A 23477-nucleotide genomic window follows, 5' to 3' on the forward strand; every position below is an offset into this window, starting at 1 on the left:
CATATATACAGCCAATACAGTAGCTCCAATTTCTTCCATGCCTGCAAATTGTGTAATATCTTCAGGCAGGAGGAAGGTATCGCGCTCACCACCAAACACCTCCTTATCAATTGTAAATTGGAGTGTCTTATCCTCAGGCAGGAGTGTCGTTTCCACAAAACGACAAAGGGTTTTTAAAGAAGATGGCGCCTCCATATTTGAATAAGCACCAACTTCAATAACCTGTTTAAAGAAATAAAAAAAATGACGTGGTAATTCAATAAAGACGACGGTTTAAGGAATAAAACGTCGTCTTAAAAATATTTAAACGACGGTAAAAAAACTGTCGTGGTAATTCAATAAAGACGACGGTTTTATGAATAAAGCGTCGTCTGAAACCATTTAAACGACGGTGCAAAAACCGTCGTTTAAATATTTTATTACGTCTTAAAAAAAGTCCGCCGTCTAAGTTTTAAACAAACGACGGATTAAATAAAAATATCGACGTCTGAAATTTTGAAAAACAAATAAAAAAGGCAAAGTTATGTGAACATACCTTGTCGTCATGCTTTTCTTCATCTTCTTTCTCCTTTTCTTCTTCCTTCTCTTCATCTCTTTTTTCTTCTTCCTTCTATTCATCTGGCTGATGTTTCCCCATTTTGGCAGTATCATCCTCCAAATGTAGGGATCTCACATCACCTCTAGAGCAGCTAGCTTTGTCAGACGTTGGATTTTTGGGGCTTTGGCTAATTCTTGGTTTAAGCATGCTTGGATCAAAATTGGGAATTAATTGGGAAAGCTGACTCAGGAAATGCTCCCTCTCAGCCTCTACCAATTGTTTTGTCCTAGCCTCCATCCTTAAGGCCTCTTCCCTTGCCTTAGCCTCCATCTTTTTAGTCTCTTCTTGAAGGAGAACTCTTAAACTGTCTTTCAAACGGTCGTCAAAGCTCACCCTCTGTGGTTTGGGCAAATTGAAATATTGCCTTGGGGAAACACCAGCACCAACTCCCCTCAGTCTGCCTGGATGCTCGGGGCCCAAAGCCATGGTCAGCACATCATTGCTGCCATCTACTCTGACTTTGCCTTCCGAGACTTGTTTCTGCAATTCATCCTAAAAAAAGATAAACAAAAAAACACACGACGGTTATTTATGTACAAACGACGTATTATATAATTTCACACGACGCAATAACGTATAAACCGACGTTATTATAACTTATCACGACGGTAGTTATACCGACGTGGTTATTTATTTAAAACGACGAAATGAATAAACAACCGACGTCTTATGCTATAATTAAAGATAACAGAGTAGTGATTCCTATTTAGACCGTTAACGACGTTTTTAAAAAAGTTTCGACGTGGTAATATCATTCACACGACGCGAAAATGAACCACCGACGTCTTATGCTATAATTACAGAAAACATAGTAGTGATTCCTATTTAGACCTTTAACGACGTTTTTAAAAACTTTTCGACGTGGTAATATCATTCACACGACGAAAAATATAACATACGACGTAATAAGAATAATTCACAGTTTAATAAAAATTTAAAACAGAGTGATAGTAGGCTTACAATTAATTTTGCTTTCTCTGCCACCTTTGGATCAGGGATGTTACCATGTTTGTCCTGTCTAGCTCTCTTCCATAAGGTAGATCGATCAATTTCTACCCCAGGCATGGTTTCCTCCAATTGATCCTCCAATCCAGCATATCCTTTTCGAGACAATCGATGATTGTACTCGAGTTTCTCCCTAATCTGTGCATGTTGAGAATGCACAGACTCAAAATCTTTGGATAGCCTTGAAGCTACAAAGGCATCCCATTGTGCTTTCTCTATGAATTTATATGTTTCAGGGGGTTGGCTTAATTTCTCCCTGTCATTGGTGTATGGAAGGATATAATGCCTCGTTAGTGTAGACTTGAAATCCTTCCATTTCTTGGAAGCAGAAGCTAAAACAGAGGTCTTGCCCCCTTGGCCTACGACAAAAGCCATGTCAACTGCTTCCCAAATCTGCTCCTTTATATCCTTGGGGATTTGGGACCATTTCTTGTCCACAAGTGGGATCCTGGAGCGTGCCAACACACCAATATACGACTGCATCTCAATATGTGCTTGGCCAACACCTTTCCCCCTTTTATTGTACTCAACAATTGGCCTCAGTTTCTGAAGCTTTCTCTTCACAACACGAGGCATTGTGCTCATACCTCGACCAGTCTTTGAATCATCTGAGATTGTTGTCTGGCTGGTTTGTTCTGTCTCAGCAGATGATGAAGCAAACTTCATCTTCTTCGAAGACTTCATCTCCTTCGAAGACTTGTCTTGAGGAGCTACCATTCCAAGCTTCTTGGAGCCAGAATCCTTAGTTTGTTGTTGAGAAACCATTTTAACAGACAAAACTGCAAGTGAAAATATTTCAGGAAAACATTAAGAACACAAACGACGGTATTAAAAAAATACGACGTATGATATGATTTTAGACGACGCAATGAAATAATCTCAGACGTAATAAATGTTTAAAACCATTATTTATATAACGTCGTGGTATATATGTTCACACGACGTCAATAGTAATACACCGTCGTGGTAAACTATTATTTATATAACGTCGTGGTATTTATGTTCATACGACGTCAATAGTAATACACCGTCGTGGTATTAACATTCACACGACGTAAAACAATAAGATATTTTGTCGTCTATATTAGATACCAACCCTAGTTTCTTTTTCTTTATATTTTATCAAATAAGGGAAAAACAAAAACCATTGTTCAGCGAAATCAAACCTGCAATTAAACAAGCATATAAAAAAAGACTATTATTTTAAAAACAACTTTGTCAATTTTCAGACGACGCTAGAACAACTGACGAACCGTCGTGGTCTACCGTCGTCTTATTTAGTTGATGTAGTTGTCTTCAAAGTTGGAAACTTTCTCTCTTTGTCTGTATATTTTATCAAACTTGGAAAGAAGTAAAATGATTTTGGCCAGAAAAAAGGTAAAAAGATTTTTCAAACAAAAAACGTATGAGCATGCAAAACAGTAACCAAAATAGTGAAAATGAAAGCTTACCTTTTGCGTGCAATGAAAGCAAGAGGAAGATGATCGATGTTTAAGTTCAGAGACGACGAAGAAGACGAGAGGAAGACGATGAGAAACTCTGACAATGCTCTGACAAGGAAAAAAGACGAAAAGGTTTCTCTGGGAGATTGAAATTTTTAATCGGGTTTGGAAACAGTGCATGTGTAAGTCGAAAAGTTGCTTACATATAAAACCATTTCAAAAAAATAATACGGCGGTTACATTTAACTACGTCGTTTTTAACTAAAACGACGCAATATTTTTCATTCGACGTGGAATCATTTCATTTAACGTCGTTAGGTTTAATATAACCGACGTGGATTTTAATTTTTAAATTATGAATAGAATTTTTTTTCCCGTGACCTTTCAGTTTATTTTTCAATTACAGTGCGTTATAAATAGAGTTTTTTTTCCGGAGGAAATTTAAAACGAAGGAAATTAATATTCTGCAATATGTAAAGTTTCTTTTTTGGATGACAGATTTAAATAAAATAAGAATATAAAAACAACAAATGTGTAAGTCAAGTAGACGAAAAGTTGCTTACATATAAAACCATTTCAAAAAAATAATACGGCGGTTACATATAACTACAACGTATAAATTACAAAATACGACGGTACATTTAACTTCGGACGTGGTAAATAAATACGACAGTAGTTTGTAGGTACCGTCATAGTAAACTCAAAAATTAAAGTACATAAGTAATAACTCGCGTCATGGTATATTATTTAACACGTCGTTTTTATTAATTTACCGACGTGGATTTCTGTAATATACGTCGATCATACCGACGTTGATTTTACAATTTAAACGGCGGTTTTTTTGTAAGGACCGCCGTTGGTTTTAAAAATTTATTCTATAAATTTGTCGCTTTCATTCATTTTCGGTTTACATTTAAGGTTCCAAGTTCTTCCTCTCTCAGTCTCTCATGTCTCAAAGACAATAATTTGGATGTTTTCTCAAAGAGAAATTGAGCTTACTCGCATCAAATATATGTCCACAAGAAGAAGCTTGTCAACTAGCCTTCTCACTTCCTTGATCAAGCCTGATAGGACACTTAGTGCTTCTGAATACTCCTTGCTTTCCATCAAAAGAGATGCAAGCCTGGCCTCCACTCGCTGTCGAAGGAAAGTTCGCTTCTCAGGGAAATCTGAAGATCAGATGTGCCTGATCCTCTGCTTGATTTTCTTGCCTAAGAAGATCTGTCGGATTTATTGTGATAGCCTCTTCCTTTATCCGTAGAGCTTCAGAAGAAGAAGATGGGTTTCAAGAATGCGATAAAGAATAGAAATGGCTTCAGATGGCCTCTAAAGCATGAGCAATTGAATCAGTAGTTTCTGGGAGATATGATGAAGACATTGTCAATGCTTTGAACTACACAAGTCCTGCAGAAAGATATGTTAAAGAAACTGAAACAACGGCGGTTTTCTGTTCTACCGTCGTCTTTTCTCGTCGTCTATATTAAGTTAAGATGGCGGTAGATTTATAATTACCGACGTAGATTATTTTGTTAAACGTCGTTAAGTGTACTACAACCGACGTGGATTTTAATTTTAAATTATAAATAGAGTTTTTTTTCCCGTATTCTTTCAGTTTTAGTTTTCAATTCCAAAGCGTGATAAATAGATTTTTCTTTCCCGAGGAAATTTAAAATGAGGGAAATTAATGTTCTAGAATTTGTAAACTAACACGACGCAATATTTGCAAATCTGTGTCATCTGTTAAGATTATGATGTGGAACAGAGTTCCATCTGGTAAGATTTCGTAACCCTTGGGATCTCAGACAAAACTGATTATGTCGGCGGTGTTCTATATAAACCGTCGTGGTTATTTCAATTCTTGTCATTAAGTAGATCTACCGACGTAGGATAAGAAAATCAAAGAAAAAAATTGTTAACAAAAATTCTTATTAAGACGACTGTTAAAATTAAAGGTACGACGTATAAAATGAATAAATACGACGATAAATTTTATTGTACGATTTAAAGATAACGTCGTAGAACTATACGAGAATGACGTCGATATATTTATATTTTCCGTCGTTGTAAATTAATTTAATACGGCGATATTTTGTATTTTAAAGCCGTGGATTTGTTTGTAATTATACGGCGTCTTATACGAAAACCTCGTCGTGTTATTTTATGAGTAAAAACGGCAGTTTTTATTGAAATCGTCGTCTTTACTTTCTACGTCGGTCGATTCATAACTTCTGCCGTTCTTTGTTGGCATTGATTTTACACTGCGGAAATCTGTTTCAAATAGACGTCGGTTGTTTAATTATGTACGTCGTTGTTTTTGAACAGCCATTTGAAACTCCATTTTTTAGTTGTCTAAGGTTGTATTACACGACGGTGTTTTTAGAACCGTCGTCTTTTTATAAACCACGACGGTTTTCACTTAGACCGTCGTTGTTTTCTGGTCGTCTTTTTCACTTTTTGTAGTAGTGCATTTTCTTGTGTGAGGCCTTGTCACTTCGCACAATTATAAATTTTGCAAACTCCCATCCCTTTTCTAAATCGGTGACAATCTCATTAATGATGTAAATGTTGTCAAGAGCTTTCACCTACAAAAAAAAAAAAAAAAAAAAGACTCAATTCACTTACAATTCGTTCCACTTATTTATAACGAGATGTGTAGTATTTAGCATTTGGGAGAGTATCCCATATTTGGACCTCTTGTTCACAAATGTACACCACTACCAAATACCAATGACTCCCGATTCGATCTAGAAACAGGGATGAACATCTAGGGGCACAATGAGTTACTTAGAAATTCATGCATATATTACATAGCGCAAAATGTTACTAAACACAACATAAATTGATTCCATATTGCACTTCTTAAGTCCTACAGTGAACCGGTTTGAGTGTTCACTTCTCACTTTGACACCTAAATAGTTGAACATATTATCAATTGTTGCATTAACTTGATCCTACAATGAGGTATATGTTAAGCTTAAATTCATTAACTAAATGACAAACCACAACACTTTGAAATATTAATGTACCGATAGATATGTGGGGAAGTACCAATTTCTTGATCCCTTTTCATGTAGATAACACACTTTTTCGTATTAACTTGATCTTACAACGAGGTATAGTATTTGGTCATTAATCCACTGTTCCATCGTCAAGCACATCAACTCACCCCGGGCCACATCATTTCCTCATTTCATGTCAATTATAATTTCCTTACTACAATCGCAGATGAAATAAATTGTTATAATTAAATTCACATAAACAACTACATAGAGGGAGTTTGTTGGATTTTAGTATTACCATTCACAAGTCATAAATATTTACCTTGAAGTGTCATATAACAAAACAAGTCAAAATTGGAATCTTAAAAGTCACTGGGTTTCAACTTGAATGGCCCAATTTTTATTTTAGACTTCATGTTCTACATCGCTTGTCCCTTTTCAATTGTCGGGTCAACCCATGATTCTTTACATTGATTCCCTGGATGCCTTTTGCTCATACGACGTGTTTTGATTCGACCTTGATCACCATGGGGCAACTTCGTGACATTTCTCTTTTCCGCGCCAATTTTCAACTGTGTGGAAAGGGAATTCGAATATTACATATAGGAATAAAACACATTTAGGTAATTTACAACATAAAAACAAATTTATTTCATTTCTATTTTAATTAAAAACTATTCCATATAGTTTGTAATCGAAATAAATACGTACTTAAAACATGTAAACGACAACAAGAAACCAATTTGTTGTTGATTTTCAAACTCCTAAACGCTCATCATATCTCATCTTGAATGCAACTTTGTCCTTCTGGTAATGGTGTTGATAAGTCGTTCATGTCAACTACACTTCTCATTTACTTAACTACATCCTTCACCCTCATTGGTCACAACATTCTCATCACCTTGTTGGGACTTTTTTAATGCCTCGTCCCCTTCATTCACAGCTCCATGTCCCACAATTAGATGATGTCTTGCGTCTCTCATGAAGGAACTCACTACATTTATTACCTTCTCATTAAAGGTGGTCGCTTTATTCATTAACTTCTCATGAAATGAAGTCACTTCACTCATTAACTTCCCACTTATTTCCAAGACTGAAAGCTTCACCTCAGCTTGTATTATTGGAATCAAAGTGGATGGAACTTCTTCAAAAATTCCTTCAATGTTCACTCCGGATAATTCATCCATCCTAGTGCGTCTTGAAACAACCTCAACAGTAGGACTATCAAACCCATTTGCTTTCTAACCCATTTAATTTATTTACACACCAAATTATTATCCCATGACACAAGATTTATCAACATATACTTCACTGTAGACAACTAACTTGAAGTAGAATAGCTGGAGGAAAAGCATTGACCCATTTACTTATGCACCTTTATTTTTTTTTCGAGTGACCTAACACTTTCACGTAAGAAGTTAAATGCATGGCCAACCCAATTCTTACCCTTTATCTACCCCAGGATCCTCAAGGAAGTTAAATACTCCCAACTCACTGATAATGTGGGGCAAAGCAGAGTGCCAAGTGCAAACATTTCAAACCGGACTTTGAAGTCATTATCTGTATTTTCGCGCTTTTCCAACTTCTCAGCTAAATCACTTAGTAATGATTTTTTTTATCATTTATGTAGTAAATCTTCACTAACTCCCTCACCTCTTCATCTTATACTAATCCGCCAAGTTCAACATTCTCACCAATATTCTTAAGACCCATAACACGTCCAAAGTTAGCTGCACTTATTTCAAGGACATTGTCGTGCAGTTTGAACCTTTCAATCAAAAAATTGCATAGTGGCCGGTGCAAGCTAGTGCATAATGCATATGACAATGTACCAAACCCAATATCAGTAGCTCACTTCTCCTTCGACAATTTCTCCACTTTGCAACAATTTCTTGTTCTCTTGTTGTACCTGAAAATATAAACTATCATTAAAAAATTATTTTAATATACTGCGAGGCAATATGTTGCCATCTCTCACCTCATTGTCGAACTATGCGCTGCCAACTTGACCCATTTCATCCTGTTCCTTTTTCTTGTGAATAATTTATTTTTAATAAAAAAAATATCCTAATAATAAAAAAAAAAATCATCCTAATATTAAGCAATCATATTTCCATTTTTTAGATACATGTATGTGTAACTTTCATGAAATAGAAAAATGCATATGGGCCAACGGTGAGATTGTGGATTTTATATCCCACCATAAATACACTTGTGAGGAAATGATTAGACTCTCAATAAATTGATGAAAAATAGCGATAATCTCAAAAAATCAACGAATAAACCAAGAATTCACTAATTAGAACTGTTTAAAAGATGAGAGGGCTCTGAATCTGTTTAAAAGATTAGAGGATTCAGAATCAAATTAAAAGTAAAGGAGGTAAATCAGAAGAAAATAGTAAAATTCATGAAGCGTTCCTAATTTTTTCCATTTTGTTAATTTTGATAAAACTCGAGGATGAAAGGAGAGCGAGCCTTTGCAGTGCTTTCCACCACAGGGGTTTCAAATTCCAACATAGATAGAGAGGCCAAGCCACACGATGAACGAATGACGCAAGTCAAGCCCCCGCTGTCCCCACGTGCAACCTGCGACATCTCCACCGCAACCAAATCTAATCCAAAATCCCGCGAAATTATCATCCAAATAGAAAAGGAAAACAAAAAAGAAAATCGTAACTCATTTCAGCTCACAAATTCCCAATAATTAAATTTGTAATATTCATGGAATATATCTTGCCAAATCCAAATGTGAGAAAAAAAATATCGATAGAGTAACAGTGTTGAATTCTTCACCCACTTTGTTGTTTTTGGTGGCAACTGATCACTACGCAAATAGTGCCCCTCCCATTTTCAACTCATTTTCAACGGACTTCCCGATACTCTCTCTCTCTTTCTCTCTCTCACTAAAAACCCAATTGCAAATCACAGCATCACAGACTGGTCGATCGCTTTCTGGGTTTTGTTTGTGATATTCTCGACTTCAATTTGGTAATTAATTTATGGGTTTCTAAATTTCCTTTCTGATAATCCATGTAATGGCATTGTTACAAATCACTACGAGCAAAATGGGTTTCTTTTGTTGATCTTCAATTATTGTTTTTTTCTTTTAATTTTGTTGTGCTCTGTTCTTGTTCTTCAATGGCATCACCCTAATTTTGGTAATTTCTGCAATGAAATCAGTTTCATTCCATGGCTGGTTCTGGCTGGTTTTTTAGTGTTATAATCTTTAATTTTAAATGGGTTTTTGTTATCTTTGACTTTTCGGCAATGGGGCAATTAATCACCAGGTAAAAATGCAAGCGTCAACTTACGGTGCACTAAAGGGGAGCATAGGATTTGGGGTCCAAAACCAAAGAAGGGTATCGGGTTTTGGTGAATTGAGAAATAGAACAAGTACAGTCTCCAGAAATCTGTGCGTGACTGATAGGAGCATTTGCTGCGGTGGATTGTGCCTCAGTTCTGCGGCTATGGGAGCCAAGCTTGCAGGTCTCAGAACGGGCTTTGATGGGATTTCCATGTCCACGTTGAAAGCCAGATCGGTCCAGGCTCGGGCTTCTGGTTTGTTAATTGCTCTCTTAATCATGCTTTTTCATTTTTGCTTATTTGTTAGCTTAGAGAATAATATGGTGAGTTCTATTGGAAGATAGTATCTGTCTCTGTTTTTTCACTTTCAATAAAGATCTTCTAGTTGTCTATTTGTTATCCGTATCTGGTTAGTGATGTATGTAACTTTCTTAGTTTACTCAAATTCTAGCCTAATTCTATTGTTCGACTGCGAGGACGAGGGTTTGTTTCATACTAATTGTCACCTCCTCTTAATGGGTTCTGTCACAGCTGTTTTATGGCAATTTTGGCCAGTTGGGATTACATGAAATTCGCCGTCAAGAGTATGATTGGAAAACTATGTTCTAAACTGTTGTTGCTCACTCCATGAAAAAGTCATTTCAATTTGTTGTATCTTCCAAAAAAAAAAAATCAGTAAAATCTGTCTCTATGGAACTGTATATGCTGTAACCAATCTGGATGCTTGTTGGATGGTGCTGAATGACCTTACATGTCAGTTTAGGAGGATGCATATGTTTGTTTTCTTGGGATTTCAATACTTTACTGGGCCATTATACATTGGGTTTTGATTTTATTATTGTTCTTACTAGTACTATATAATGCAGATGGCGATCTTGAGAATCTTGTTCCCTCCAAGCCTCAGGGGAAGTCTTCTGGAACAGTTTTGCCATTTGTTGGTGTTGCTTGTCTTGGAGCCATTTTATTTGGTTATCATCTGGGGTACAGTTTAATTTGATTACGAGAATACATTCTCAATTCAGTCTCACTTTCCTTAGCAAGTGACTTAGGTTGTGCATGTCAAGTAAGATATTATGTTTCAGTTGGTCACAGAATGTGTACGCAAGTCATGACATCTTGTTATTTTTCTTTCTACAGTGGTTCAGCGTATAACTTAATCATGTGTGAGGCTCACTACGACATCTGCCTTTATTTTTTGCAGGGTGGTAAATGGTGCTCTTGAGTACCTATCCAAGGATCTTGGCATTGCTGAAAATGCTGTATTACAAGGCAAGTCCACTTTTTGGTCGGTTTAATCTGTGGAAAATAGCGTAACTCAAGTAACATTTCTGGTTTGTTTTCTTGTTTGTATTCTTCATATATTAGAGTCACATGAAGCAATTTTTACCATTTTCCTATTGCTTGAGGACTCCATTACAAAATTAAGGAAGGAATATATAGTCAAGTACTATCATTTTTTTTCAGAGAAAAAAAAGTATTGTAGGTTATTTTAAAGACTCAGTGTATTTACTTAACTGCACGCAACGCATATAATGTCGCCCAAAATTTAGGTGTTTTTTTTTTTTTTGCGTATACTGTTTGCTATTAATATTGCATAGTTCCAACACCATAAAATCTTTTGCAGGGTGGGTGGTTAGTGCACTTCTAGCCGGTGCCACAGTTGGATCATTTACTGGTGGAGCGTTGGCTGATAAGTTTGGAAGAACTAGGACTTTTCAATTAGATGTCATTCCTCTAGCAATTGGAGCATTTTTATGGTCTGTCTTTTTCCATCAACTATATGGTTGTGATCATTAATATGAGTGTTATAAACTAATGAATAGTTTTCTTTAATATTTCAGTGCCACATCCCAGAGTGTGCAAACAATGATAGTTGGCCGCTTACTTGCTGGCATTGGAATTGGCATCACATCTTCTATTGTCCCACTTTATATATCTGAGGTACTAGTTATGTTTATACATTCCCATTCTCAATTGTTGGCTTTTGACATGTTAACTTTACCACCTACCAACACTATATACTTATGTGCAGATCTCTCCAACTGAAATTCGTGGTGCGCTTGGATCTGTAAACCAGCTTTTTATATGTATTGGGATTCTTGGAGCGCTGGTGGCTGGATTACCTTTAGCAGCAAATCCATTATGGTATTTCATCATTGCACCTTTTCTTTTCTTTATGAACCATTTTGTGTGTGTGTGTGTGTGCTTTTTTGCGACAGTTTATAAAACCCAACATCTGTTCAGAAAAGTTACTCATTGTTGATTGAAGTTTGACATATATAGAAGAAGGTGGAAGTAGAAATTAGGTGATAACTTGGCTAACTGGGCTCAGGTTTGGATGCTAATATTTTATGGAAAATGCTAGGCTTACCACATTTTTATACCATATTGTGTACGACCTTTCTAATAGAGGTGGGCCCCATTGTATTGTTGGGCTCCACCTCTCTTAGAGAGGTGGTACACCATCTGTTCAGAAAAGTTACTCATTGTTGATTGAAGTTTGACATATATAGAAGAAGGTGGAAGTAGAAATTAGGTGATAACTTGGCTAACTGGGCTCAGGTTTGGATGCTAATATTTTATGGAAAATGCTAGGCTTACCACATTTTTATACCATATTGTGTACGACCTCTCTAATAGAGGTGGGCCCCATTGTATTGTTGGGCTCCACCTCTATTAGAGAGGTGGTACACAATGTGGTATAAAAATGTGGTCATCCTAGCATTACCCATAATTTATATATGAGGTATAGATACATTTTTGGCTTTGAGTTTGATATAGAATTTTTCTGGTATAGAGCCTATTGGCTAAAGTCTAAAAACAGTAGAGATATAGAAAATTCCTCATATTCAAATGGGTGGAAAATGAAAATAGAATCTGGTGAAACTTTTACCTTTGTTGACAAGTTCAAACTTATGTCATTGGGGCTAATTTAACCTCCTAGCTAGATTGATCTATCAATTTTCTAATAATCACAATCTTTGTTACTTTATTCCAGCGAGACAGAATGTTGCACTGTAAGATTTTCATTTCATCTCGTGTAATTATTCATCATTCTCAAGTGTATATTTTGCTGCAAGCGGATGAGTTTTTGAAATTATAGTAAACACTGAATGAAGTCTTGATTATGCTTTCTATTGGTAAAAATGAATATATGAAGCTCTGTTTATAGACTTTAGTAGTCTGGATAACAGTGGTATAAATCTTTCCTATTTTTAAATATCAATTTTCCTGCTCTCTCTCTCTCTCTCTCTCTCTCTCTCTCTCTCTCTCTCTAATTATTTTTTCTATCAGGTGGAGGACAATGTTTGGTGTTGCAATAGTACCCTCTGTTCTACTGGCACTAGGAATGGCTGCTTCACCCGAAAGTCCAAGATGGCTTTTCCAGGTTGTCAAGAATGTTCGATCAAATAGCAGCACAGATGTTATGAGTGCAATTTTTATTGTGTTCTTTTCAGCTTTTAATTGGATATGATTGTTTCCTTCAAAATTATTTTCAATGGAAGTGCTAAGCTAATCCCTTTCTGCAGCAAGGAAAAATTTCTGAAGCTGAAAAGGCTATAAAAACATTATATGGAAAAGAAAGAGTTAGTGAGGTTATGCATGACTTAACATCAGCAACTCAGGGTTCTGTAGAGCCTGAAGCCAGCTGGTTTGATCTGTTCAGTAGCCGCTATCGGAAAGGTTTTCCCAAATTTTATGGAATTCATGTTTGCGATGTTAAGCATTCTTCTTTTTCTCTGTTGACATATGCCTTTATGCAGTTGTTAGTGTTGGTGCGGCACTTTTCTTGTTCCAACAGTTGGCTGGGATAAACGCTGTGGTCTATTATTCTACTTCTGTCTTCCGCAGTGCTGGCATTACATCTGATGTTGCAGCAAGTGCTCTTGTTGGAGCAGCAAATGTCTTCGGTTTGTGTCTCACTATCTTTCTTTTTGAAGATAGGAAAATTTGTTTCGTCTTAGTCATGAAATGTTCGCTAATGCCAAGAATGGTATCTTTTCAGGAACCGCTGTCGCATCCTCATTGATGGATAGACAAGGAAGGAAAAGTCTTCTACTCACAAGCTTCGGTGGAATGGTAGCGTTCTTTTTATTATAGATCTATTTCTTTGTTTGAAGTAATTGAATACCTTATATATAGATGCACACATGCACACACACATGGCAGACATTAATACAAAAAGGTAAAGTTTTATTTATTTATTGGCATTGATCTAGGTTTAAATTTCAACTCTTGAATTTTAACCTAACGATTGGTGACTATGTGCTCACGGCTCTCTCTATATATGTAAATATACAAATACTATGCTCCCACATGTATGGGTCAGTCTGGTAGAAACGCTAACTTGAGAGTAGTACAGTAGCTGCATTGGCTTGCCGCTCTTGTCCATATACACTTGTTAACTAATTATTTGGATACGAAGTACATTGTGGCTTGGCTGTGCAGACCACTTATAGTAATGTGAGGCTGCTGGCTGCAGAAGCGGCCATGAATTCTATGGCGTGTCAGGGCTTGGAGGGTCCTTTTTCGGATAAGTAGAAATGTTGAGTCAATACATTGCTGATTCATTCCAACATGTTTAAAAGTGATCTGTACTTAATGATTATAGATATTTCTTCTCCATTAACCCAAGTGCTCTACATGTGTGCCCTGTCAGTTTTAGATTCGCTGTCTGCATAGGTAGCAGACAAAGGTCATGAGGCTTGGAACTTTCATTTAGTTGAAAAAATCATGGAAAAGTTGCACGCTATTTCTCCTTTATGTCCTGTGCATTGACCTTAAATGGCTTCCTGAGTGGACGATTTTTCTGAAAAACAAAATTATCATCCCCCAATGCATTTAAAAAAGCTTTGGCGGTGCTGTTGCTTTAATTAAAATTGTGATAAAAATGGTTTCCTGTTTTTCCCTCTCTTTCTCACGTATTACTGATACTTTTTTCTTTCTTGATTCATTAAGGCTGCTTCAATGTTGCTGCTTTCTTTGTCCTTTACATGGAAAGTCCTGGCTCCGTATTCTGGCCCCCTTGCTGTTGCTGGGACTGTTCTGTAAGTCAGAGGTTCCCTTTAAAATATAAATCCATACTATTTATGCATTTGAAAGCTTAATATCCTATTTCAACCTGGTTTTCATTTTTTTTCTTTTCTTTACAGGTATGTATTGTCCTTTTCACTTGGCGCTGGCCCTGTGCCTGCTCTCCTTCTTCCAGAGATATTTGCTTCAAGAATCAGAGCAAAAGCAGTTTCTTTGTCATTGGGCATGCACTGGGTAAGTGACAATAGGAAAGGTTTTTTCTTCCAACAGCTATTAGTTATGATATCCTGCCCAACCAGTCAGTATGTTTGAAGGATTAAGACTTTCCAGTAAAGCATGGCTGTTATTTATATTTTAGATGCAGGAAGCAAGACAAATTTTTGGGTAATTAAATAATTCAAACCAAACGAAATTTTTTTTTTTTTTTGGGTCAAGTCAAACCAAACGAACTTGATTGCAGGAAGGATATTCATTTATCTCGCCAATGACTCTGTGTTATTGTCTAGACCTGCAGTCGGATATTTATATATTCATGCCTAACTGTGTTTGCATATACATACATATCTGGTATCCCTGTTAAGTATGTAAAAACTATACTTCTGTTTTCTGTGTGGAATGAAAACGAATGAAGAGATGGATATTATGCTTACATTGATCCTGTTTGCGCAAGGTTTTTTTGGCTGTGCTTTTATACTCCATCGGTTTACCTTTCTTATCTCATTTATTAACTGAATGTTTATGCTGTTTCACCAGATTTCAAACTTCGTCATAGGCCTCTATTTCTTGAGCTTTGTAACCAAGTTCGGGATCAGCTCAGTGTATCTCGGATTTGCTGGTGTCTGTCTTCTTGCTGTCTTGTACGTAGCTGGTAATGTTGTTGAAACGAAAGGGCGGTCATTGGAGGAAATAGAGCGTGCTCTTAGCGTTGCAACTTGATTATGATACTCAAACTACATGTAAAAATCTCACAACAGCTTTGGATTTTGGCCGAAGCATAGGCACCATTACTCCTTTTCATGCTCTGTGGACTAGGTCATTTCCACCTCTCGTGGTCTTGTATTTAGAGATTGAACTTTTGATTGTAACCGGATAAAATGGTGTCTATGGAATTCCATAGCTGTGCACAATAATACTCGGTGATGAGTGCTTTGTGAATAAAATATCTAGTATCTACCGTGAATTTTGATACTGTTCGTAATTTGTTGTCAGATTGAATGACTTGTGTACAGGACCTTAAATGGTGAGAGAAGGCCAATATCCAGCCAAATAGGCCCAACATTTTTTTATGGTATGATTTGGAAGATTCCATGAAAAAATGTTCCGGTATTGGCTGAACACCAAAAAATCTCGTGTTAGGAGCAAGTGCTTGGAAACTTTTATGCGTTTACCATAAAAAAATGTTGGGCCTATTTGGTTTTGTTTTCAGATTACTAGGCCTATTTAGTTACTGTTTTCGAGCTTGTTTGGTAACCATTTGAGTTTTTCAATTTTCAGTTTTTAGTCTTTTTGTTTTCAAATACCCAAAAAAAAAAAAACCAAAAATAATTACCAAATATGTTTTGTTTTATTTTCTTTTTCAGTATAAGAAAGATAATAAATTATCTTATGTATATCCACATTAGAAACTAAGGTTTAACTGTTACAAAATTACCTTAAAAAAACTATAAATACAATTATATCGAATCGAGAGAGATAACGAACAAAAAAATAGCAACTTGTTCTTGGATTATGACATATCTAGAGGCTCTCAAGATAGTATTGTTCATAACTCTTCGCAAAATGTTATGTATACATTAATGTTCCATTCTAAAAGGCTCATAACCTAGGGATATTTTTTTTTTTTGTTGTAGAAATGTCACCAAAATTTTTACCACAATTTTAATTTGTCACCTTAATGAAAAATTTAAAAGAAATGTCATCTTAATTTTTCAAAATCCATGATTTGTCACCTTCCCCCATCCCATGTGCATCACCGGTGGCTCTAGCCAATCCCACCCACCTTGAAATCCATTTCCCCTTCGATGTGTTTTTGGGGTGAGTGGGGTTGGGGTAGGGGAGAAAAGGAGAGAAGTCCCTTTTTCTTTCTTTGTTTTCCTTGAAAATAGAAAGACTATAATACTCTTAAAATGGATGGAAAATTGGATGTTGTTAAAGTCAGATGATAAATAATGGATTTTGAAAAATTAAGGTGACATTTCTCTTAAATTTTTCTTTAAGGTGACAACTTAAAATTGAGGTATAAGTTCAAGTGACATTTCTACAAAAATTCCTATAATCTACTTTCATGTTTTGGTTGATTCTAAAACATAATCATGACTAGGTGACTCTTGGGTTGCGTTCGAAGGTCATGGAGTTGGGTCTGAGGATCACTGGGTCAATTCAAGTTCAATGGTGCCTAAATTTGGTCCGAAAATTGCCGGAAATGTGTGGGTCACTAGGTTGGCTTGGAAATCACTTATTTGGGTTCAAGTGTCATCGGGTCGGACAGTGGGTCACTAGGGTTGGGTCAAGTTGTTGTCATGTTAGGTTCAGTTGTCACAAGGCTAGGTTAGCGGGTCACGAAGTCGGGCCTAAAAGTCTCTTGTTTGTGCCGGGCCTATGTTTAAGGGGATGAGTTTGAGTGTTAAAATTAGTTTGTGGTCGTGGGGCTTGGGGGTGCACATGTTTTAGTGTCATGTGGGTGTAACGAGTGGGCCCACTTTCTCAAGGTAGTGAGTCTCAGATATGGTCTAAAATATCGATAATATCGACGAAATATCAAGGATATTATCATTTTTTCAAGTCACGGATATTTCGGAATGTATCCATGCACATATCGTATAAATATTGATAATATCGAAAAATATCGATGTCGATAATTTCACTCACACTTCAGCAATATTTTGTTAAAATATCGCTATAATATTGAAAATATCGATGTAATGGAAAAAAAGAAAAAAACACAAAGCACACACACAAAGGGACCCCAACGCCTTAACAACCATATTGCTTGTGTTTTTGTGATAATATGCTAAAATATGTATATTTATATTGTTTAGTTTTGAACTGTTTTTGTAAGAATTAGATTTTCACAAAGAGAATGTGAGTCTTTGACCTTTTCTTTTGGGATGGAATCGAGCGGCTCATGGAAAGAATTCTAGACCCAATCTTCAAATGATTTTGCTTATGGACAACGTCAACCAATCTTGGATCTATATGGGTGGCATGTTAACAATTACATGGAAAACTATTTTGGGGATTTATCATTTAATGACTACTCACAATATACTTATTCTACACATAAAGATTATGAAGATACTGAAAAATTTGAACCTCATACTCACTCATGTATCTTACCATGCAATATATAAACTGTAAAATATTGTAGTAAATCATTATATATAAATGATTATGGTGTGTTTAATCTTTTTTCATTAATTACTACATATTTTCTATCCTCACAGTGTTTGTCAACTCGCTATATAATCAACTTAAATCAGTTAAATCCATCATGCAATGAATTTCCTTCCAATTTTTTTTGTGATAGACTAATAGATAATTTACTAAATAAATATCCTCCAAAGTTTCAATAAAAACTTCCAAAGTTTTCTTACAATTTCCGTGGTTTTTATTCAATTTTTATCAATATCGATAATATCCCGATATTTCCATTGAAATTTCCATGTTTATGGACTACCGATATTTCCGATACCATTGATATTTTAGACCTTGGTCCCAGCTCATAGTTTCAATTTTGACTTAGTTGAGTTATGCAACTTTGAAGTAACACCTATTTTTTTTGGTTACAAAAGTAACACCTATTTTGATGAAACTTAAAAATGTAATTTTTCAAGCTCATAGAAAGAAAGTTCATGTTACAGGAAGTGAATGTTGGAAATAATGACAATGTCAGAAGGCAACAAAAAAGTAATGATTTGCTTGGTGTAGCCTCTGAAGATTGCCAATGGAGGTATAAATTCATCTTTGCTTGGTGTAGTCTACGAAGATTGACAAAGGTCTGAATTCAGTTTTGCTTGGTGTATTCTATGAAGATTGAAAAGGAGGTGTTTTCGTGGTTCCAAATCCAAAGTGCGTCTTTCTCTCATGTGCCTCGTGCTTGCAACAGCGTCACTCGTAGGTTAGCACGTTTTGGTCTTTGAGCCAAGCCAAGTAACCTACTAATGAGCAATTCAACTTCAATGCTTTCAAATAGTGAAGCTTCTCAGATCTGAATCTTACTCAATCAACTTGGGCTGACTCTGTTCATGTACAACGAAGACCTCTTTTTTCTTTGGATGAATATAGCAACAAACCAGTTAAAGTTTTATACGTACACTCTGCTCATGTTCAACATGTTTGCACCAAAAGTGTATAAAGCTGGAAACATAACGAATTATACCAGCAAAACATTTTACTTATGATGAAAACACACAAAACATATTCGGAAATAGTCTGATTCAATTACAAAAATGCCAGAAAAAGCCACCAAAAGAGTTTTCAATCCAACACATGCAGCTAGTGGAGACAAACATGATTGGTTTGAGCTAAAACATATTGCAAAATGATTCAGACAGAGTCTAACAATGTTAGAAATCACAAAATAAAATAGTCGTCAGTTTTTTTTTTCTTTATAAAATTTCCGTTTGGTCATTTCATGGTCTCTACCTAATATAGTACACAAGAAATACAGGAATGAAGTGTTTGATAGAAAAGTTGAACATTTACCTCAACATTATAACTAACATGTGCAAGGTAGATGCTCTCTACCAATAAAAAAACTAATCGCCTAGGTTAAGCAATCACCTTGCAGCCAAATCTTCTGAAATCAAGAGACAAATTTTAGAACCTTTTGGAAACCAGCACTCAGGGGAACCATATTTCATCTTCATGGCAATATTTACATGTTTGCTTTCCTTTCCCACCTTTCCTTTGTGTCCAGCCTAACAAAATAGTAACATTAGATTAAAAAAGTACAGTATATGAATTAAAACAATAAATAAATAATGCAACACTACAATGATTGGAATGTTCATTATGAGCCAAACAGATCATCTCAAAGCTATCTTCCTATGTTTCCAGTCATACATATGACATAAAATACATGGGTGCACAATACGCGGGATGCACACACATAGAAGCATGTGCGTGCACATACACACGCCATGGACATATAAATGCTAGGCATACCATCTTTTGGTACCACATTTTCATACCACCTAATGTGGCATCAGACTTGTGCATGCCACATCAACTAATGATTCCAACTTTATTTAAATTTTTATTCACTGGAGAAGCTGTTTTAGCTTCTCTCTCCTCCCTAGCCGAAAAACTTCCCATCACAGGCAGGTATAGCATCATCAATCACCGGTGAAAAATTGACCATGCATTCTAGATCTAGATTCTGGTACACTCCTTGTTTCTCCAGTCAGATGGCTCCTATCAGCAATGGTTTATTTGAAAGGGTCAAAACTCAGGAACTAGATATCGAAGGATTCTCCCATCTCGAGCACAGAGGGACGATGGAAGTGTAAAGATAAGAAGATGAAGTTCGGCCAGTGGGTGAGGAGTCGCAGAGAGAGGATGCCAGTGTAATGATAAGAAGATGAAAAGGCACAAAATATTGTTGGAGTCCTCAGCTGATGTGGGATGTACAAGTCAGATGACACATCAGCTGGTATAAAAATGTGGTGCCAAAAGATGGTACACCTAGCATTACTCATGGACATGTGTGCACACCCACGCCCACACCAACGCACACACAACTGATACATTCATGCGACCACACACAGAGGAAGCTGCTGTAAAATTGTTGAATAAGTTACCAAAAATTTCACCAGTTTTCCCCCTCCAAATATGGTGATTTTCTATTTAATCTTTGTTTTTTGCACAACAGATATATTGTCTCTTTCAAACTTCAAGCAAAAAACACAGCAATTGGGGAATAAATTGGTGACTTCACATCCATGCAACGAGCATTTCTAATATCTACAGGTGTGCAGTGTTCTACAGATGTGCCACAGAAGTCCCATAAATATTAGTATCTAGGCATGGGTACTTTCAACTAACTAAGTAGGCATATCATACCCCCAATGCAACTTCTGGCGCTTCTGTGGTGCATGATAGGTTGCCATGCCCTCTTGCTGTACAAAGGAACTGCTTTCTTTCTGGTGGCTCTCAAAGTTAAAGTTAGTTGAATTTTCAATTGGTACAATTGAATCTTGATTTGCTGAGTGTTTGGCATTCAGGCCTTTGCTGTGAGACTTACCAGTACCACCTGTGATTCACTTGAAGATCAAACAGAAAACAAAAAACATATACGAAAGAAAACGAACATAACCAAAGAAACCAAGGAACCTTTTGGTTTCTTTTCAATCTTTGATGTTGATTTTATCTGTAAACGTCTCCTGTGCAGTTCCTATAAGATTCAAGAGTTCAAGCCTTTATAAGTAATTAAAGCATTGAATGGAGAAAACCAAAAAGATACTTGATGGGCTTACGATGTTCATTCACAAAAGAAATCCTAAACTATGTAACTTTTTTTAAGAATGATAGTTTTCTTTTGGAAGTGGACTCCTTGTTCACTTTTGTTGTCCTGTTGTATTTTATAAAGTTTCACGTTTCTTATCGAAATCTACATTTCCACATTCCTAAGCAATGACCAGCATTTGAATTCTAAACTCACACACTTGCATGGTCTTAGAAATACTAAAAGAATCAGTCCTAGGTCCTCTAAAAGTTTCCCACCCTTGTTCAGAGGTGTGTATTTGATGAAGCTTATAACATATTCAAAAGTCATTAAATCAGCAATACCCCTATTAAAACTCCAGAAGATCTTAGAACTAGTCACAGCTACAAGAACCCAATTGAACGGATTATTCAAAAAGTTGAAGGATGGATCAAAATATGCACAAACAAATCAGCAACCATGTGAAAGACCCAAATACAAAAAATTGGTAATTTAAGCTTCTGGATGAAAATCATTCAAAAACAAGTTTTTCTATTTCCTTATTATCCAATGTTTGGTTCTTTAACTAGCACCGAAAGATTTCAATTTCCGTAGCGATATGAGGTGGTAAGAGTACCTGCAACTTGGAGAGCTGGTCTTGGGTGATGCGTCTGGGCTTGTAATTGGGCTGTAAACATGGCGTTGATGCTATTGCTGCTTCCTTTCTCTCATCTTCCTTGTCTGGTTCCTTGCCCATGTCCTCTGTTTTCTTCCTCTTCCTCTTCTTTCCTTTCCCCTTTGTCTATTTACGGATGCATATACCCACCCGCGCAATCGTCGTACTTGGGTCAAGGTAAGTTCCATTACTCGCGGAATATTACAAAAGGCTCCATAACAAAAAATCAAAGTGGCCCAGGCCCAACATCATTAAAATAAATAAAAATAAAAAAATAAAAAAATAAAACTGAAACCAAGCCCAAAATCACTACAAACCCTAACCTTATCAAATAAGTTCATCTTTGACCATCCCCGCCACCATTGCCACCGCCGCCAAGATCACCACCACCATAACAACCACCCGACCTGCTCACTTCATTTCCCCCAACTTTTTCTTTTTATTTTAAAAGTTTCCTAAGGTTGAATATAGTGTAAATTACCAACTAGATTTTGATTTAGTGGTATTATCTTTTTAATATTGCATGATTCTAAATTAGAGTTCCCCTCCCAAAATGATTAAAACAAAAATAATTTTTAAAAAGCTGGAAATTATTATTCTTATCGACTCTAATCCAAAGAGTTCCAACCTTTGCACCCTCGAATTAAATCCGACATCCAATTTGAAAGTTCTACAAAAGTTTAAATTGAATTGAAATGTATATTAAAGTTCTGAGAATTCCAATTTATGTAGTATATATGGTTTTAAAGCTTGAAATATTGACCATGACTAAATTCATGTTCAAAGATGAGTTATTCCATGAAAACTAATAAAATTTGATGGCAGGTGAGTACTATTCTCACATCGTTTGCGGATCCACAACCTCTTTCTCTTGTACAACGAATTCATTGGCTTCCTTACATGTGCTCTACTAATTTATTCAAATAACCTTTAGGATGTCAACGGAGGATGTCAATGGGGTTTAGCACAATGAAAAAAGGTATTGACTTGCAAACTAGTAGTCTCTAGTTCTAACCCTCATGGTACCTTGATAGTGTGTGCATGTGAGAAAACCCTAAATTTGACTATCACTTGTATTCAAAAGAATAACCTTTAGGATTTCATTATCGGTTTTCACCTTTTAGTCCTTTTTTAATTTTCAAAATTTTAGAATTATTTTTTAAAAAAAAAATTTGAAATACTTTTGAAATTTGAAAAAAAAAAAAATTCCTAATTATATGAATTGAAATGGATACTGAAATTTTATGAATCGAAATAGATGTTGAAATTCCAACAAATTATGGAATATAATTGGGAGACAATTTTCAATGCAAATTTTTTTGAATTGTAATTGGAATGGAAAACCCCCTAATTTTAATCCAATCTATCCGAAGATGAGGCCACACTTCAATCTATTGATTCATTCATTGGTAGTTTTTGCTCATTTTAAATTGCCCTATCCTTTAGTGGATGTTTTGTATAAGTAACAAGAGTTTAGCCAGCATTTTTTATTGACATGTATATCATTATTCATTCAATTTTCTATTACACTTGCTATTTTGGCTAAAAGTTTTGAGAAGCATTTGGAATTTAGAGATGCAAATAGGACCTAATTGTTACTTTTGTATGTGACATTTTTCTTTTTCTCTACACTTTTGTTACATATTCATTCAAAATGGTCCCTGCCCAATGCAAAGATTTCTAAGTGCAAAGATTGCCAAACTCTATACTAGCTCGAGATTGGAGATGTGAAGTAGGGCAAGGGCTTTGGCCTCCACAAAATCCCCATTTTCCATCACGAAGTCCTGCTCCTTCAACTATCCTTGCGGTGAGAAAGCACCGTCAACATTTAATTTGAAGGAAACCAACATTAATCACTTCATGCTCAGATAATGTGCTCAAAACATGCTTAAAAATCCTAAATGCATTAATGAGTATGACTCATGTAACAGTATCCAACCAAAGCTTTGACTACTACTTTAGCGAACAAATGCCCTTACACTCTCCTCCTCCACTC

The 23477-nt window shown here is 36.0% G+C and overlaps 2 protein-coding genes across 2 annotated transcripts; one reads left to right on the top strand and one right to left on the bottom strand.

The window, feature by feature from the left end:
- Positions 8576-15579, top strand: LOC18782740 (plastidic glucose transporter 4). Its single transcript, XM_007215478.2, has 14 exons — positions 8576-9032; positions 9332-9602; positions 10214-10328; positions 10549-10616; positions 10972-11104; positions 11189-11288; positions 11380-11492; positions 12642-12735; positions 12878-13031; positions 13112-13258; positions 13354-13427; positions 14307-14395; positions 14501-14615; positions 15135-15579. The coding sequence occupies exons 2-14, from the start codon at positions 9338-9340 to the stop codon at positions 15315-15317; spliced, it is 1650 nt and encodes a 549-aa protein (XP_007215540.1). The 5' UTR covers positions 8576-9032; positions 9332-9337; the 3' UTR covers positions 15318-15579.
- On the bottom strand, positions 18947-21886 carry LOC18782228. The gene is made up of 4 exons (XM_007216210.2): positions 21443-21886; positions 20715-20775; positions 20445-20634; positions 18947-19300 (listed from the first exon to the last, which is right to left on the bottom strand). The coding sequence occupies exons 1-4, from the start codon at positions 21560-21562 to the stop codon at positions 19258-19260; spliced, it is 414 nt and encodes a 137-aa protein (XP_007216272.2). The 5' UTR covers positions 21563-21886; the 3' UTR covers positions 18947-19257.

Source organism: Prunus persica, chromosome G3 (assembly GCF_000346465.2).
Source record: "Prunus persica cultivar Lovell chromosome G3, Prunus_persica_NCBIv2, whole genome shotgun sequence".
Taxonomy (NCBI): domain Eukaryota; kingdom Viridiplantae; phylum Streptophyta; class Magnoliopsida; order Rosales; family Rosaceae; genus Prunus; species Prunus persica.

Coding starts and splice junctions, on each gene's coding strand:
- LOC18782740 (XM_007215478.2), top strand. CDS start 9,338: ATGCAAGCGTCAACTTACGGTGCACTAAAGGGGAGCATAGGATTTGGG. Junction 10,329..10,548: donor TTATTTGGTTATCATCTGGG/GTACAGTTTAAT, acceptor TATTTTTTGCAG/GGTGGTAAATGGTGCTCTTG. Junction 11,105..11,188: donor GCAATTGGAGCATTTTTATG/GTCTGTCTTTTT, acceptor TTAATATTTCAG/TGCCACATCCCAGAGTGTGC.
- LOC18782228 (XM_007216210.2), bottom strand. CDS start 21,562: ATGGGCAAGGAACCAGACAAGGAAGATGAGAGAAAGGAAGCAGCAATA. Junction 20,776..21,442: donor ACCAGCTCTCCAAGTTGCAG/GTACTCTTACCA, acceptor TGAATCTTATAG/GAACTGCACAGGAGACGTTT. Junction 20,635..20,714: donor GATTGAAAAGAAACCAAAAG/GTTCCTTGGTTT, acceptor AGTGAATCACAG/GTGGTACTGGTAAGTCTCAC.